General features: G+C 44.9%; 4 protein-coding genes across 6 annotated transcripts; 1 reads left to right on the top strand and 3 right to left on the bottom strand.

Moving 5' to 3' along the window:
- The first annotated feature begins 197 nt into the window (after positions 1-197).
- Positions 198-6,089, top strand: LOC129589449 (mucin-2-like). 3 transcript variants are annotated; one of them, XM_055484219.1, is made up of 8 exons: positions 198-367; positions 477-538; positions 592-781; positions 1,989-2,245; positions 2,751-2,934; positions 3,100-3,353; positions 3,926-5,238; positions 5,385-6,089. In XM_055484219.1, exons 1-8 carry the CDS (start codon positions 316-318, stop codon positions 5,443-5,445), a joined length of 2,373 nt encoding a protein of 790 aa, XP_055340194.1. In that variant the 5' UTR covers positions 198-315; the 3' UTR covers positions 5,446-6,089. The 3 variants fall into 3 exon arrangements, with proteins under 3 accessions (XP_055340194.1, XP_055340196.1, XP_055340195.1); XM_055484221.1 differs by lacking the exon at positions 5,385-6,089 and having other exon boundaries at positions 3,100-3,388; positions 3,926-4,091; XM_055484220.1 differs by lacking the exon at positions 198-367 and having other exon boundaries at positions 474-534.
- On the bottom strand, positions 5,146-8,076 carry LOC129589451 (uncharacterized). The gene is made up of 3 exons (XM_055484225.1): positions 7,486-8,076; positions 6,596-7,252; positions 5,146-5,869 (listed from the first exon to the last, which is right to left on the bottom strand). Exons 1-3 carry the CDS (start codon positions 7,796-7,798, stop codon positions 5,505-5,507), a joined length of 1,335 nt encoding a protein of 444 aa, XP_055340200.1. The 5' UTR covers positions 7,799-8,076; the 3' UTR covers positions 5,146-5,504.
- A 938-nt stretch (positions 8,077-9,014) lies between these two features.
- LOC129589496 (dynein axonemal assembly factor 3-like) lies at positions 9,015-11,456 on the bottom strand. The gene is given in 13 exon segments (XM_055484273.1): positions 9,015-9,125; positions 9,179-9,335; positions 9,394-9,514; positions 9,763-9,826; positions 9,828-9,905; positions 9,977-10,102; positions 10,180-10,294; positions 10,382-10,473; positions 10,537-10,603; positions 10,667-10,760; positions 10,825-10,906; positions 11,006-11,118; positions 11,207-11,456. Coding segments are annotated over 13 exon segments (1,353 nt in total). The 5' UTR covers positions 11,340-11,456.
- A 133-nt stretch (positions 11,457-11,589) lies between these two features.
- On the bottom strand, positions 11,590-12,743 carry LOC129589458 (uncharacterized). Its single transcript, XM_055484235.1, has 2 exons — positions 12,471-12,743; positions 11,590-12,363 (listed from the first exon to the last, which is right to left on the bottom strand). The coding sequence occupies exons 1-2, from the start codon at positions 12,621-12,623 to the stop codon at positions 11,923-11,925; spliced, it is 594 nt and encodes a 197-aa protein (XP_055340210.1). The 5' UTR covers positions 12,624-12,743; the 3' UTR covers positions 11,590-11,922.
- Positions 12,744-16,640: the final 3,897 nt, after the last annotated feature.

Raw genomic sequence — 16,640 nt, 5'->3', positions numbered from 1 at the left:
AATAATTAAATACAATAAGTCATTAGTCACTTCACAATTATGGGCACTACTGGATTACTTCCGGCCTATATTTTCGAATACAGTATTGGTATTTGGTAAGCTGAACAACATTCTTAACTACTGCGAATCTAAGCAACGAACGTCAAAATAATACGTGCTGCAATTATTTCTTTTAACTCATGCTTCTCCAATAAATCTTGATTTTATTTGTACGCAGTTATCGAAAAATTCGACTTGATTTTCTTTGCGACGTGCGAGAAATCGGATTTTCCTAATCACATACTCCTAAACCTAGATTAAACGTCGTACTTCGTGATGCTCTTGTTGCAAAGGATTTTATTCGCACTGATGTGGTTAAACGGATCAGGCAGGTGTAAAGGGCGCCAATCGCCCATAACCAATAATTTCACAGGACCGTTTCCATAATATTGTTTTAATAAATCTTAATTTCGATGAACCAACGCAGCTGTTAACAGTGTTTTCCTGGACAACGATCCCGTCGCGAGCGAACGTTAGCCAGACACAGCCCAACGGGTGGGTACGTGCAAGCAAGCACCCTTCATGAAACACGGTTAATTTCTGTTTGGACAGCCTGGGCTGACAAGAGCCCCACGAGCCCGCCGTGAGACTCCCGACGCGCAATGCTTCATCTGCCTGAACGATCGCTACACGCCTGCCTGCGCCAGCAGCGCCCTGTACTCTGCCACGCCCTCCACCCTTCCGGCTAATGTCACAGTGGCAAAGTGCAAGCATGGCTGCCTGGTGGTGGCAGAACTTGGCAGTAAGTTCAACACCCTTTAGCTTCTTTAAGTCTTTCTGAACGTATGCTATTAACACGCGTCACAAAATGATGAATGATCACATTATTAGGCAAAACCCATCAAACTACCATAAACAGATAACGCGGACACACTACTTTACCGCTAAAATCGAAATACTTTATTGAAAAATTATCAAAATCTCCTATGGCTCCTCACTTCAGAGTTAAAAGGTCACGTTCTTAAAACCACAGTATCGTTTCCCTTTATGACAGCCAAACTATCGTAAACCGTTTCATTAGGAAATCACGTTTTCTACCGTTCACCAAATTTACTACCAATAAAATGCGACAAATCACTTTAGTCGTTGACTTACTGCCGTTAATTTATTGCGTTAGCTGTTTCAAGTTTTATATTAAGAATTTAGGCCGGAAATGCAACTTTTATTGTCTGTTTTATTAACAGAGGCTAAAATATCCAGATTCTATCACTACACACTCCCCCTGGGCGCCCCTGGGGGGCGCCCCTGGGGGGAGTGACTGCAATAAATTTTACCAAAACCAATAAAAATCTTTTTATTCTTTTTTAAGAGAAGGCAAAACCAGCGCACGCATGATACGAGTTCAGTGTTAAAAATTAAGGTGAATGTCCACTTCCGCGCGAAGCGCGAAACCGGAGACCATTTTTACTGCGGAAATTGCGGAAGTTTTGAGTAAAAATAGCAAGTTAGTGCGTTTATCACCAAATTATTTGAGCTAACGAAAGTTTAAGGTCGAAATACGATGCTAAGATCGAAGTAGAATTAAGAGATGAGGCTGGTTTCGCGCGCAGCGCGAAGCCGACGCACGTTTTTCTTGTGAGAATTGCTAGAAATTCTATAAAAAATAGTAAAATTATGATTATTTTATTTTCAAGAGACCCCCCTCTAATTTTTTTAACGGTTTTGAACTTTTTTAATCTTACACACTTGGACAACTAAAACTACACACTACACGTTTATCACTACACGAAATGTGTATCACTACACACTATTTTAGCCTATGGTTTTATATTATCATGACATTGTTAAGATGTTATTAATCTTACTTTATATTTTAATTATCAAAAATTATGAAAATTATGAAAAGGCGTAATTAAATTTCCCCAAACTAAATTTAATAAATTAAACAAATTAATAAAATTTTTTTGTCAGATGATTTGACAACGGCCAAGTTGTGGGCTTTTTTGCAGCGCGTTACCCTGGATCAGCTCCGCGTGAGATCAGCTCGGTCCGGCGCACCTGCGGTGACAACTGGGGATGGATCGACTATACCGGCATCTTTAACTTGACCCTGCCCCGCAGCGGGTTCATGTGTATGCACGCTGCTTTTGGGCGGCACAGTATCGTCTGTCGCTGTTCGCTGACGGACTACTGCAACGGCCGTATCACCGAGCGGGACATTTACACCTTGGCGTACGAGATGCCGAATCCCGGATGGGAGATATACGTAAGTCGGTAGGTGCGGGTTTTTCGCAGTCGGGGTGGTGGTTTTCCATCCACGACGCTGAACTCTGTGTCGAAGTCTTAACACTCTTTTTTTAAAAGACGTCTTGGGTTTGCCAATAAAAATGAAATAATACAGCTTAGGACAAAAAAGACGCATAATCCCATGCCCAGATATCCGTACGCATGTGGCAAATTCACTTTTACGACAACCGGATATTTTAGCTGGGTCGTACAGCGCACTACGCTGCATGCGTTCGGAATACTATGGGTGGGATTATGCGTCTTCTTTCCTAAGCTGTACTGATACACCATGAATAGTATTATAACAATTATTTGAGCAAACACTTCATAAATTCAAGCCTGACCTTTCCAGTACACACGTAAGAAGTGCGAGGAGTACGTGGTTTATAGTAAGTGGTACGAGTATATAAGTAGGTTGTGAAGAAAGTAGGAGGAACAAGGAAGTAGGAATCGCTAATTTCCTACCTGAATTTGGACTCTGTTAGTTTAACTACAATCCTCCGGCTCCGCTGCCATTGGCCGACAGCGTGATACCGGCGAATAATCCCGTCGGAACGCTATGGTGTATAAGCTGTGGCAACTGCGTCCTCAGCAATGCCACCCAGCTCCCTTTGGGCATCAAGCGCATCCCATGCCGTCATGGCTGCAGTATACGCGGAAAATATTACGGTACATGCCGCCATTTGGCCAAACTAAATACATGTTTGCTCAAAACACTGTATTACATTTCGTACCGAATTGACTTTATCTGGAATGTACGAGGTATTTATGCCACAATTTATATTTTGTGTACATTACGTAGCCCGGGTCAGCCTTTGACGCAACGTTATGCAGGCGTGTCGGATATGATCGGCAAGTTTATGTCGATATCCCGCGGATGTGGTGAGGACCAGCCGAACTTTGATCTGTTGAAGGGGATGGATCTGAGGTATCCCTTGGCCAGTACGTTCCTGTGCACACGCTGGATCAACACGATTGCAAAAGTTCCCACGTATTTGGTCTGTCGGTGTGTGGAGCATAATTGTAACTGGCAGCTGGACGTACCGGAACTGAAGACGATGGGCACGGAGTACCCTCCCAACTCGTCGGTACGAGGTTTCCTCTGGCACGCTTCCTGCAAGCGGTACCGCTATTGTAGCAAGTGCCTAACTGTATCATAGGAAATACCGAACTGTGTACCTTCTCTTTTTCATTAAAGCGTACAGTAATTGATTCAAGCGTATATAACACACCAATCGGTTTGCGTCGTAAACAGTAAAAAAGCCAATTTTTTTCTGCGACCAAAGACATCGCAGGAGTAGAATTAGGTCGCAGAAATAGAACCCGTTCAGCTCATTTCCTGCGAGAAATCTCCCTTTCGAGAAGGACAATCGCATGTCTTAAATTGTTTAGAGCCTTATTCTCTTTCCGCTACTGGCGCTTTCTGTGAATTTTACAGTTACAAATAACACTGTCACGAAACGCTCGCGATCCATATGGCGTTTATTGAATGAAGACTGAGAAAACAGCCTGTATCTTGTAACTCTTATGTCGGCTTCGCCATGAACTCTCTAGTGAGCGGGTCTATTAATTAGAATGGCGATTCAGTGTGGAGGTCATAATTTACAAAATGGTCTGTAATGCTCTGTAATGTAATAACCAGGAACTGTTGTGGTTACAGTTTTTGTGGCCACCCGTAAAGCCAACAACAACGCAGCCCACGACGACTTCAACTACGCCATTATCAACTACGCCGACAACGACGACCACGCGCACCACAATTCCGATAACTACCACAATGCGCCCAACAACGACAACGAGGACCTTGCCAACAACCACCACATTAACCACGACGCCGACAACATCAACTACGCCGATAAGGACGACCACGCGGACCGCAGTTCCTATAACTACCACAATGCGGCCAACAACGACGACGGCGCCCACAACCGCCACGACAACCACGACGCCGACAACGACAACCACTCGGACCACGCCAACCACGAGCAGTACTACGCAACCAACGACTACTGTGCCGACGACGACCACGACGACGAGAAGCAGTAGTGCGCCAGCGCCGATTAGCACGACACCGACACCGACGACTCCGCCAACGGCACCAACAACGCCGACAACCGTAACGATACCGACGACAACCGTTACAAGTACTGCTCGGCCGACTACTCCAACACAGACCAGTACACTGTCGCCTAGTGAAACAACGCCGGTGCCTACAGCGCCCGCAACCGTCTCGACGTCAACGACCACCAGCACGATACGTCCTTCGTCCACGGCGACGAATACCGTGCAGCCAACGACCACGATGCCAATGACCATGAGAACAGCGGTGACAACCGTCGAATCTTCGGTCTTTACTACGACGGCACCACCGACTTCGCCGCAGGAGACCACGGCACCAACCGCGCAGCCCACAGCACCGTCAACCTCCACGACAATAAGCTCAACGGCCGATATTTCCACGGCTGGTGCAGGTACAGAAAGTTTGACAACGGCTTCGTCGCAGCCAGTATCAACGTATGAATCAACAACAGCTTCAGTGTGGCCGCAACCCTCGACCACGACGCCCACATCTACTGTCAGCTGGGACGGCAGGTCCACCACCAATACGTCGACATCATCGTCAGCTACTTCCTCATCGGAGCAACTGACGGCGGAGATGGTGACCACATCGATGGAAGCGTCAACAACGGCCGCTTTCCTCTCTAGCGATACTGTGTTTACGCGTCCATCGCCGTTAATCAGTACCACTACTGCAACCATACCGACAACAACGCGGACTACTGGCCGACATATTACTGCACTAAATTTCACTACGGATGCTATCGATGCAGCAGATGAAGACGACAACTCACTGCCCATGATTATAATCAAACCGGCGGCGCCACCTGTTCGGCCGATTCTTCCTGTTTATTTTACCGGGTATGCACCACCTCCGGTGCATCATCATACAGAAATACAACCAAATCATAACAGGTAATAAATCTATTTAAATTAATTTAATTCGTAATAATAATACATAAAAAACAATATAATTATTTTATTAATAAAATGGATTAAATCTGTTAGAAAAATCGAAATTAGGCGGACGATAACTAGGAACACACACTACTATTTTGCAGCTGCTGGTCACTCCTGGCATTTCGTCTGTGCCGGAAGTTCCCCTTCGTATTTATACGATGATACAATCCGCAAAAAGTTGCGCCCGTTCCAACCGAGCGAGGACGAGCGAAACCCACCTTTTACGCAGCCATTTGCGGCCGTTCTAAGCGGCTGAAGATCTCCTTGTGATCGACCAACGGCAGCGCGCCCCGGTTGCCCTTATCGTGGATCTCTTTATGCGAACAGTAGTCAAAGTAGATATCCCTCAGATTCATGATCTCCGCCAGTCGTACGCCCACGGCGGTAACGGTGGCGACATCGTTGTGGCCCATCCACACTTGCAGCCGGTACTCGTCGCCGCGGTTGCAGAAATAGCAGCCGTTAACGCTGTCGTTGTACAGGCCGAACTGCTCGCCAATTAGCGCCATTAAAATCTCCTTCCAGTAGAAATCTACTTGGGCGGCTTGTTTACTACGCATGGGAAAACTATAGCGCCACATTCCACCTGAACACAAAAACCGTTTTAACCAGTGATATGATTTCCGCTTTGAATAATCACAGGGATTAGTACGCGTAAATCCTAACCACCTCAAAGACTGTTGTTCGTTTTGAGTTGTCCTTTTATTTATACATCTATTTGCCGATTTTTAGTTCCAGGATAATACTACCGAAAGTTGGTTTTAAAAATTTATGGATTCGAGTAACAAATTAACAGCAGAAAGTAGCACAAATAAGGCAATTCATTGAATACTGAATAGTAAGTAGAATAATCGCAATAATTATTGCAGTGTAGGAAGTAATGTGAAATTGAATTTCAACAACTGCCGCATTTCCAAAGTACTTCGGTGTATTGTTTTATTTTCTAAACAATGTAACATTCCCATAATTTCTCTTCAAATTTCAGTCTACAAATAAACAAAAGGCAAAACAGCTTTAAAATAATTAACATAACTAGCTAATTTATCATTGATTTTTTAAATTAGCTATTCTATCTAATTTTTATTAACGAAAATAATTTCATCGAGAATACCTAGTAAAAAAATTATAAAAATAAATAAAGAATTAACGGGTGATGAAATTGCAGTTTAGCAAAAGACATGGACAGTAAACAAAACTAATTAATTCTACGAGGCAAATGGTTAATTACAATTAAAATTCCTACGGCAGTTAGGCAATAAAAATCTAAGAAGAAGGCCTCAATAGCATGTTGAGTTTTTAAAGGTCATTCTACCTTTTGCATTCTTGCTGTCCTCCCAAGCTGCCAGTATCACGGGTGTGTCCGTATTTGGTCCCTTCCCGCCGCGGAAGAACATGTAATCCTGCTGGCGCGCGGTTTCCGAAGGACGCGGCATGCTGTTAAATCCATGAAAGAACGCCTCCACTGTGTCGAACACGCCCACCGGCAGGATCCCCGCATTCCAATCCGATCCCTTCTTCCGCGTGCCCGCGTTCATGTGGTACAACGTCCAGGCCGTCTCCAGCAGATGGAACTCCATTTCCACGGGCAGGGCGTCGTCGCCCGTCTCCATCACCGCGTCGGGATCTTCGACGGTCACCTCCACGGCGGTCTTCAGCGGTTCCAACGGGCTGCGGTGGCTGTCCAACTGGGAGACCAGGAATCCCGGGACGAAGGAGTCTTTGACGGGCGGCGGTGGGGGCACGTATTCTTCCGGCTCGGGCTCGTCGGGAACTGCATCCAGGGATTCGACCGTTGATTCTGGCGCGGAGTTTTGCGCCGGAACCGCGGAAAAAGTGGATCTTTCGCTGGGAACTGGCAGTTTAGAAGCATGATGAGTATTCGGTGAGGGGCCAGGTTCTCTGGACTGTATGTGGATCGCCGGGCGAGACCCCAGTGGCGGCGGCAAGGGCGGCGTTGGAATGGGATCTTCTACAAGCGAAAACGAATTATACGTATTAGAACCATAATCGAAGCAGATTTAAAATGCCTTCTTACGCTACAGTTTCATTTCATTGCTCGCAAGCCTTCGTTAACGCGGAGCTGTTCAGCACTGCAGTGAACCGTACTGAACTGAAAAATATGCTTTAGTATCGCCAGTATTGAAGACCACTTTTTACTACATACGTTATTATTTCGGACTGTGTCATTTAACAGACAGTTACCAAAGATCATGCTTTTGATCTGCGGTGTCATCTCAATCAGTCCCGGCTTGAGCACCGCCGCGTAGGAATTCCCGCGTGCCGACAACGCCCCGCCGTTCAACGACGGAGTGCTCTTCAGTTTGCTGTTCTCAATGGTCAGCGTCCCGGTCATTATGGGCGGCTTCACCGGCGTCCGCGGGCTCGGCGGAGGAGGTGGGGCGGCGGGCGCCTCGAGCGGTTGTACGGCGCGGGAGGGCGGACGGGCGTTATTGCCGCTAGCTGCGTTGGGAGCCTGGCGACCGCCCCGTTTCTTCTTCTTACCACCGGAATTCATATTGTTCAGCGAAATAATTCACAAGGTAATTGCAGATAGAAGGCAAACGGTTGTAGAATTTCTACTACGGTTGATTTCAGATACTGCGTGTAGTGCAAATCCTTACCAGAAAAACTATTTATTCAATTTAAACATTTTGATGGTGAGTGCTTCGGGAGCACTGTGTTAGGCAGATCACACACGTTAGACGTGGCAGTGTACATATCGATGTGCAGCCCATGTCCGTAACCTGTAACAGTACAGTAGCGTAACAGGAACGCGTTGATGTTTGTTGTGGTTTCCATGGTTCCGAGTCCTTTAAGAATATGCACATCAGAAAGACAGATTAATACTGGTCTCATGAATTTGATCTCTCAGTAGTCAGTATAACATGTTCTGCCGCTTTAATGTAAGTACAAGTACACTGTAATATTATGTGATGCTTTAATACAAGCGACATTTTATTAATTAAAAAAATACCACTGGTAATGCGTGCGTAGAGTACCTACAGCACAGTACCTAGTAGGCTAGTTGTAAGCAATTTCTTAACTTTGTCTTTTATCTTTATAATCAACTTATGCGAAATACAGCAATTACTCACTGAATAAACAAATACTAGAAAAATGCACGTTGGCGTGCATTGGAAGACCGGAGCGCAGCAGCTTTTCGCTTGGGCGAGTGAACTAATTTTTAACGTCCTACCAGTAACACCCATAACATTAGAATTATCATTAATTTTAACATAGCAACATAACCAGCACTATTTTTGTAATGATCTTTCGTAACGACCTTTCGTAACGGACACAGAGACATTTTTGCATTGGCGCTGAATTAGAGGACCTTCGCTACGCTCCGGTCGATAATTTTTATTGTAAAAAATATTTTTTTTAATTTTATGTTTTTTTTTTCTTTATTTTGTTTTATTCTTGGTCAGAATCTTGGTCAGCATCGAATTTTATTGTAAAAAATATTTTTCTAATTATAATGTTTTTTTTTCTTTATTTTGTTTTATTCTTGGTCAGAATCGCGTTTTAATTCATCAACGTGCACAGCGTCGACCGTTTAACTGAATCTTATTGAAAGTCTGATAAACTGCTGCCCCGCCGCATTTGCTAACACACACAACGCTCCCGCACGTCACAATCACCCGACTTAGACATCGTCTAAAATTGCCGTGAATCATCGCAGGAGTCTGCAGCGATTGGGTGAAATGCCATGCGAACGTCCAATATAATTCTCACTCCGCTACAACTGCTTCTTCTGCATTCTTCACATCGTTCTGTGCAGTTGTAGGGTTACGCGCGTAGCTGAACACATCGTCCGGCTTCTCGTCGTACGATCTCAGCGCCTGCAACAAGCACTTTTAGTCCCATCCAGATTTCCTGGCGAGGTCAAGCGTACTTGAAATCCTGACTGCAGCATCTTGGGATGGATATGCTCGTAGTACTTTGTACAGCGGTCTTTCTTCAATCCGATGAGGAAACGTGGCGACTCGAAATGCACCATTCCCGTTGGCGCTAGGACGGTGGCGACAGCGCCGGTGCTTTCCACAGTCGCCCTAAATTGACCTTTTTAAGCACTGCATTTCCGAATTAAAAAGCCAGAAAACTGCTCACCGTCCTCCGATGTAAATCACATCGAACAGTCCATGGTATTTCGATTTTTCGCACAGCTTCCCGAATGAACCGGGCGAGAGGAAGACGAATTTGTACTTCGGTGGCGCCGTGTTACCATCGCCTGTAGCCACAAATTTAAGGTCTTAGAAAAGGTCAGATTTAAAATAACAGCGCATAACGTGAGCTTGTTGTACCATCGCATTCACAGATCCGCTCCGATTTATCTATCTTCCTAGGAAATCAGTTATCAGTGCTTCGGAAATCTCCGCGGCCGACTAAAAAAATAAGAAAAAAATTATAAAAAAAAGAAAAAGGAAAATTAAATCATTCTAAAACGAAGAAAAAAATAAAAATGACGATTTTATATGCAAATAAATATTTTCCGTACAATGGTATCGATATTGTTGCAGAGTTTGCGGTATCGTGCCGCATCACTGCCCGGTTCCGAAGGCGATATACGGGCTAGTCAGCATGTCGCCCCAGAATCCCTGTAAACTGTAGCTCGAATCTTTCTGCAAAACAGCAACCATTACGGGCTCCATCTAACACGGCTGAGTAACTGCGAATAGCGTGATTAACCAACCGTGAACACCGAGAACTTGGACACCAGTGTGGGGTTCTGGTGGATATATGCACTCTCGTCCCGCGCCTCGAACGCCATCCCTGATTCGCGCCAGCGGAAGTACTTGGTGGCGGTTATGACGGTAGCCTGCAAAGAAACCCAGGGTCAGAAAGGGAAGATGATTTAAAAGTTAATGCATGTTATACAGTACATCATCCACGCACTCCAAGCTCGCACAGGTTCATGGAGAAATCCCAGTCGAAGGCGCCGATGCGGTGGTCGTAGCGGCGCTCCAGATCGCGGCGCAGTCGATTCTCCCTGTAAAACCATTTCCTGACACTGAATGACAGAAGCGCTTATTCGTAATGGCGGTTAGTTACTGCGCAGTGTGCACAAATAAATAGCAAATTGCATAATTATGTGAACTAACGCACCAGCATTTAGCCAGGTTGATCGTTTCCGGTACCGGTTCCGGCCCAGCGTCGGAAGATCAGCTCCAGCTCATCGCGCTCCCGATACTGCAGAAATACATTTGCTTTTGAACGCCACTTTGCTCAATAACGAACGGTAGAGCTCCATACTTTCAAGTGGGATATATCAAACTGGTTACTAGCGAAGACCTTCGTTGCGGGATCGTTCGCCACCCACCTACAATATGCAGCAGGTTCTAACGGATACAGCAAGTAAATGCGGCTATGATCAGCACACTACTTGGTCAGTTCTTGACAGGCTTGCTTCAGGTACGCTTGTGTCTGGTCGCGAATCCTGAGGTTACCGTATAGATCAAGGAACGTCTCTGACTTGGCTGCAAAGAGTTTAATAAGAACCAATTTTTGGCGCTTTCGCTGTTCAGAGAACTGCATAGGTACCTCGAGTGATATCTTCAAACAGCGTACTCAACAGCAGAATGTCCCGCGCTGTGTTTTCGGGCAGCGGATTAAGGATGTAAAACTAAACAGCATTAAAAAACAGTGAACTGTTTGTTAATATTTTACTGACTACCTTGTGTTTTGTTAATTTGATCACATTTTTATCATTTTTTTTTCTTACATGAATATCTTGCTGAGCCGCTTCTGGATCGCGGCAGCGTTCAGCCAGTGTTTTGATAATGTGACGACAATCCGCAGCCGCACATATCAGCACGTTGATGGGCTTTTTTGAAGCTGGTAAATTGCACGCAAAATTACATGCGGAAGGAAAATTAACCGACGAGCTGCGAATAATGATGTAACGAAAGACATACGCACTTACAGACGTCCGTACTTTGTGATGAATTAAGCTCTTTAACATGCGTAGTATTCTGCTGCTCGGCTAGCAGGTCCAGCGCCGGGGTGATGCCCCAGTACGCAACCGTTCCATGGCTGGACAGAGATTTTGTCGCCATATAAATTACACACGATTTTACTCAAAACCGATCAACAGTGCCAAAAATAGGAAAAACTCAAGGCAAAGAAGAGAGCAGTCTTTCAATTTACTCTATTTAAAAATTGCATTCTATTTGAAAATACTAAGTGACCTACTATTTTCGAAACTTTCTTGCTATGCGTGTTTGTGCACTTGCAGCTGCATTGGCGCAACATTAGTACGCCACGAATACTTGTACATTTGAAGTATTATTCAATATTAACTTTAAGCAACAAATTTATTTATTTCCACATTAATCAAACAACCGTGAAAGAAAGAAAAGCTGTACGACGGTTGCCAAGCTAAACACTGCAACGGGCAAAGCAAAATTTCCCGACAATACAGTAACGAGACGAATGATACATACCGTGATACACGCTCTGTAAAACTGCAGTACTGTCATCAGTTGTTATTCACTTGCAGTTAACTGCGTTCACTGATACACGTACGTACTATAAAATTGAATGAAAATTCTCGCGGATAACATTGCCTTTCGAACCCAAATCTGTTGGCTGGAAGCGAAAATCATATTTCCGGTTTGTGACCTTTGTTAACAGACGGCCTCAGACTCCGACGGCCTTTTTCAAAGCATCGAAAGCCCCGCCCGCCGTGTCTTTGAGCTCTTCGTACTTCTTCTTAGCAGCCTCGGTCAAATCATCGAACTGGTTAGCCGTAAGGTCGCCCATGGCATCTAATTTTGCTTGCAACACATCACCCTGTTTCTTCTTCTCTTCCTCCCGCTTGTGCTCCGCTTCGGCCTTTTTCTCTTCCTCCCGTTTATGCTTGGCATCCGCTTTCTGCTCTTCCTCACGTTTATGATCCGCTTCGGCCTTCTTCTTCTCGTAATGCTGTTTGGCAGATTCCAGTGCTTCCGCGGCCGCTTCCACCGTATCGGCGACCTGAGCCTTCACCTCCGTAGTTTTCTGGGCCGCCGTGTCGACGGCGTGGTCTTTGAGGTCTTGTGCTTGATGCTGAACTTGCGTCCAGCGTTCCTTGAACGATTCCTGCAGGAGAACGAATTAACGAACTACGCTTTGGCTTTAACAGGGTTCGCTACGACGACGTACTCTATCAGCGCTTTCTCGGCGGATGTTTTGCGCTGTAAATTCACCTGTGTGTCGTCGATGGCCTTCTTGGCGTCGTCCTTGGTCTCCACCGCTTTCCCCGCGACGCTCTCGTAAGCGCTGCTAATCCCGTCCAGGAATCCGGCGGACACACTGGCCAAGAGGCCGGTGAAGAGTACGAACAGCATCAGACGATTCATGATGGCGCGGTTCGCCCGTAGTATGTGTTATTTATGAGGTAGTAAAGTACTGCATGAACTGTGTGTTAAAATTTTTGAATAATTGTGTTTGGATAATTGGTTTTTGATGGGTTGTGTTTGTGTCTGGTTGCTAGCTGGCTGCATATAAAGCACTCGTATGATTGTAAATCTAATACTTTACAATATAATATCACCTTTACAAGGACGGTCATGCATTAAACGTGTTTGAAGCGACATTATTAATTTATATACAGTAATAAAAGGGTCAATCGAGAACGCTACCACTAAAACGCTAAAGACAGTTACGGCATTAGTGAAAAATATCATTATTTAAAGTTTATTTCGATCTCAAATTCTTAGAACAAATCATTTAGGCTTAAAATTAAAATAAAAAGACAGCAATAATGCGTTGTAACAAGTGCGGTAGTCTGATCTGCGTAGAAACGGATAGTTTCGTGGGATATTTAATGGACGCTGTATATTCAAGAAAATTAACGAACTTTGAAGAAAACACCAACAAATAAACTAAAAATTTACTAGCACCACCGGATGCACCATGTCTAGATAAAGGGGTCATCTGGTCTTTGTTTTGAAAAAAGACCTGCTTCTGAATCACCGAAATTAACTACAGAGCATCGGGCCCATACTACAGTACAATGGTGAGAAATGCCGCTCTTTATTCCTTCCATTTGGAACTTGCAAAAATGGAGCCAGTGTACATTAAAACGGTGCTCTTAAAGCATCTCAAGTCGTACTGCTTATCAACGCTTTGAGGGCGCTTACGAGTGTACAGGTTGGAAAAGGATGTAAGGTCACGAATCAGCTATGATCACGATCACCAGAGCGAGAGAAACACCCGTTCACTGTGCGGATGCCAGCCAAGCGCCAATCATGCTACGAGTACGTTCATAGGAAGCTGACCAGACCTGTTAGTCACACATGGTAAACCGCTTACATTCATTCGATTTAATATTCACGACCACGAGCAGCGTCTTTGTGCGCTGCAGCTACATCTGAAAGTCAGCTGGTAGCAAATATTAGGAAAAGCAGAAAAAAGGCAGATGGATATCTGAATACCTACTGTATACGTCCCAGAAATTTTTATTACCCTATTAACAACATTTATATGGAAAGACAGTGCTAGAACGACGACGCTTCTCGACAGGAAAGGGTGCTAACGCAAATGCATACTGTGCGAATGTTGGTTCGGTAATAGGTTTTTGGTCATAAATAAAAATCACCGATGACGGGAATCGAACCCGTGTCAGCTGCGCCTGTAGCCGTCCGTCTTACCACTGATCTACACCGGCTGCATTAGTAAATCTATAGATCATATAAAGGCTCTATCTGAACTGAATCTCCATATGGGAGATACGCACTGAATTTCCAAATCAAATGGAAATGCTAACGCACAGTACCACCGCGCTCACAACAGTTTCATATGTTTCGGATGAGTGGCTCACAGATAACCGCATATGATTCACAAGAGTGCATGTCGGTTCATGCAAATCGCTCAAATCGCTTACAGCGCTGACTGATAAGGCCTGGGCAGTTATAACTGTACCTCGTTCGTCACGAATTCCGTCGTATTTTGACAAATTTTGTTCCGAAATACAAAAACTAATTTCAGCTCATGACAAGAATCTATCGGAATGCAGTTCGCTTCTACACATAGACCTACATGTTTATGTGCAAAGCTCCGGTTGTATAAGCTTTATATGTAATGTTAGAACACTGTGAAAACAAGTGATCAGGCGCAGCGCTTTCCACTTCCAGTCGCCCATTGTGCATTTTTTCTTAATTTTCTTATTCTTCATAATTGATTATGAAATCTGCCTTTAACTCAGCAATCATGCGTAAAGCGCAGTATGCATCTTTATGCACCTGCATATACGTATATAATCATATGTATGTATATAGGAAGCACTCTGTAATTATTATTATATTAATATCACTTTCACTGATCTAGAGAGAGTACGCACAATTACAGAGACATGACTTGCAAACTTACGTATTTTGGTAGCAGCTAAAAAATGAGTACGACGTTGTAAATGACAGTCGGCATGTGTAATGTTTCACACGCGCCATGAAATACTAACCGATTAAGTTAATTACTTAAAAAAATTAATGGCCTTGTATCTGCAAATTAAACCTATTTGCAATTTTGCAGATTAAATCTAGATTCCTAACCATGGTAAGCACAAAACTGAAACGGTCCGCTTTTATTTACAGTACTGTTACTAAACTCTTAAGCATCTGTATGCTTATGAACTTATGATAAATGCAAAAATAATTATTTCAAGAGCCAGATACCTGGTAATTTACCGGTAGTAAAGTTAAATCCATCTAACGAATAAATACAGCTCGATATGCATACTTTGTTAACATACGCTGATACGCATAGTATACTTACGGTAAAATATAATTAAAAAATACCGCGGTATTATGTTTTCCTGTTTATTTTCCTTAATCATTATGATTAATTAAGGAAATTAAGCGGTTAACAGCTGAACTCTCGTAGCAAACGCGCATCATCTAATTAGATGATGCTGCCGAGCGCAGCTCATTTAACCCAAAAAAAACTGAACTGAACACTCTACAAGAAACAGTGAAATTATATCACCACTATTATCAACATCATTCATACGCCGAGTAACCATCCGAACGAATGGACAGCAAAATTAATAATATGCACGGAGCACGATGAATGTCACACAGCCATCTCTTCACAATCAGCTGAGCCGAGGTTTTTGATAACGCCAAAGAGGGTGAAGGGACAGACGCGGCAACTTCTCCGGCTGCAAATCCTTTAGTCCGTCCACACACCACCGTTTCCCGCGGTAGTGGGACGAAGGGCGCGGATCGCTCGACTGCGCAGCACACAGTGTCTGCAACGCCAACGAAGCTTCGAATTGTGGTTTAAAGATAAATGCTAACGGCACTCATTCGGGTTCACAGCTCCTGTTTCAGATAACCGTACTGCAACCGGCGCTGGAAGCATTTGTACGAGGCAAGCGACAACTCTTTCCCATCGCTTTAGTAAATTACATCACTTTCTCTGCTGCATCTTACCCGTGTGCAGGCGCTCACGTGATACTTGATTCCAGCCGTTTCACGTCGGTTTTTCAGCTATAGTTGATTGTGCAAACTGATAAAGAATATAGAGAAGAGCACGGCAGGCGAGATTTTATCGCCGGCTCAGTAAGCGCTGATTACAGTGGATACGATATCAGTATCACGTGAGCGCCTGCACACGGGTAAGATGCAACAGGGAAAGTGATAAAATTTACTCAAGCGATGGGAAGGAGTTGTCGCTTGCCTCGTACAGTTTCAATTCTCACCTTCCGCAGGGCGTTGTCAATATGCCAATCTTCTGCGCTGCCAGTTCCATTACAGACCTGAGCCAGGAACGAGCACAAATCCCGCCGTTCTGACTCCAGTAGCGCTGGCAGCGCCGCTTCCAGGGCATCCCACAGCGAACAGCCGGAATCGGAACCCAGTGACATTCGCGACGAAAACGGACCAATTCCATGTACTAGCTCCTCACCTACGGAGCGGAGCAGGGTGACCGTGCAGTTGGCCAGGCGGATGGCGTCACACGGCAGGCTGCTGCATAATTCCACAAAATCCGACAGGGAACACAGGTATTTGGCATCGACTACCGCCTGATTACTGCCTTCACTCGTTCCATGCACAGCGCATTTGTTCGGCTTCCACCACACGTCTTCTGTGGAGCGATGGATTCGCAGGCTCAATAAAAGACCGCTGAAGTACACGGTCCGCAGCCGTTTCGGTCTGATGCGCCGCGACATGGTGGATCATGCCCAGCGCCACCACAATATCCCTAGTGACCAAGCGGCCGCCTTCCGCTAGAAGGTGCTGGGTATGGGTGCCCAAACATTTGTAAATGACCGCCGAGACGAGAAAACGGGAATAGTCGTAGTGTCTGCGGCTCGAGATAAGTAGCGTTGCGACCAGCGTCGGCGCGGTGATGATTGCGTTCCATGCGACCGATAC

The sequence above is a fragment of the Paramacrobiotus metropolitanus genome, unplaced genomic scaffold, assembly GCF_019649055.1.
Source record: "Paramacrobiotus metropolitanus isolate TYO unplaced genomic scaffold, Prichtersi_v1.0 Parri_scaffold0000035, whole genome shotgun sequence".
Classification (NCBI taxonomy): Eukaryota; Metazoa; Tardigrada; class Eutardigrada; order Parachela; family Macrobiotidae; genus Paramacrobiotus; species Paramacrobiotus metropolitanus.
This window is presented reverse-complemented; position numbering and strand designations above follow the sequence as displayed.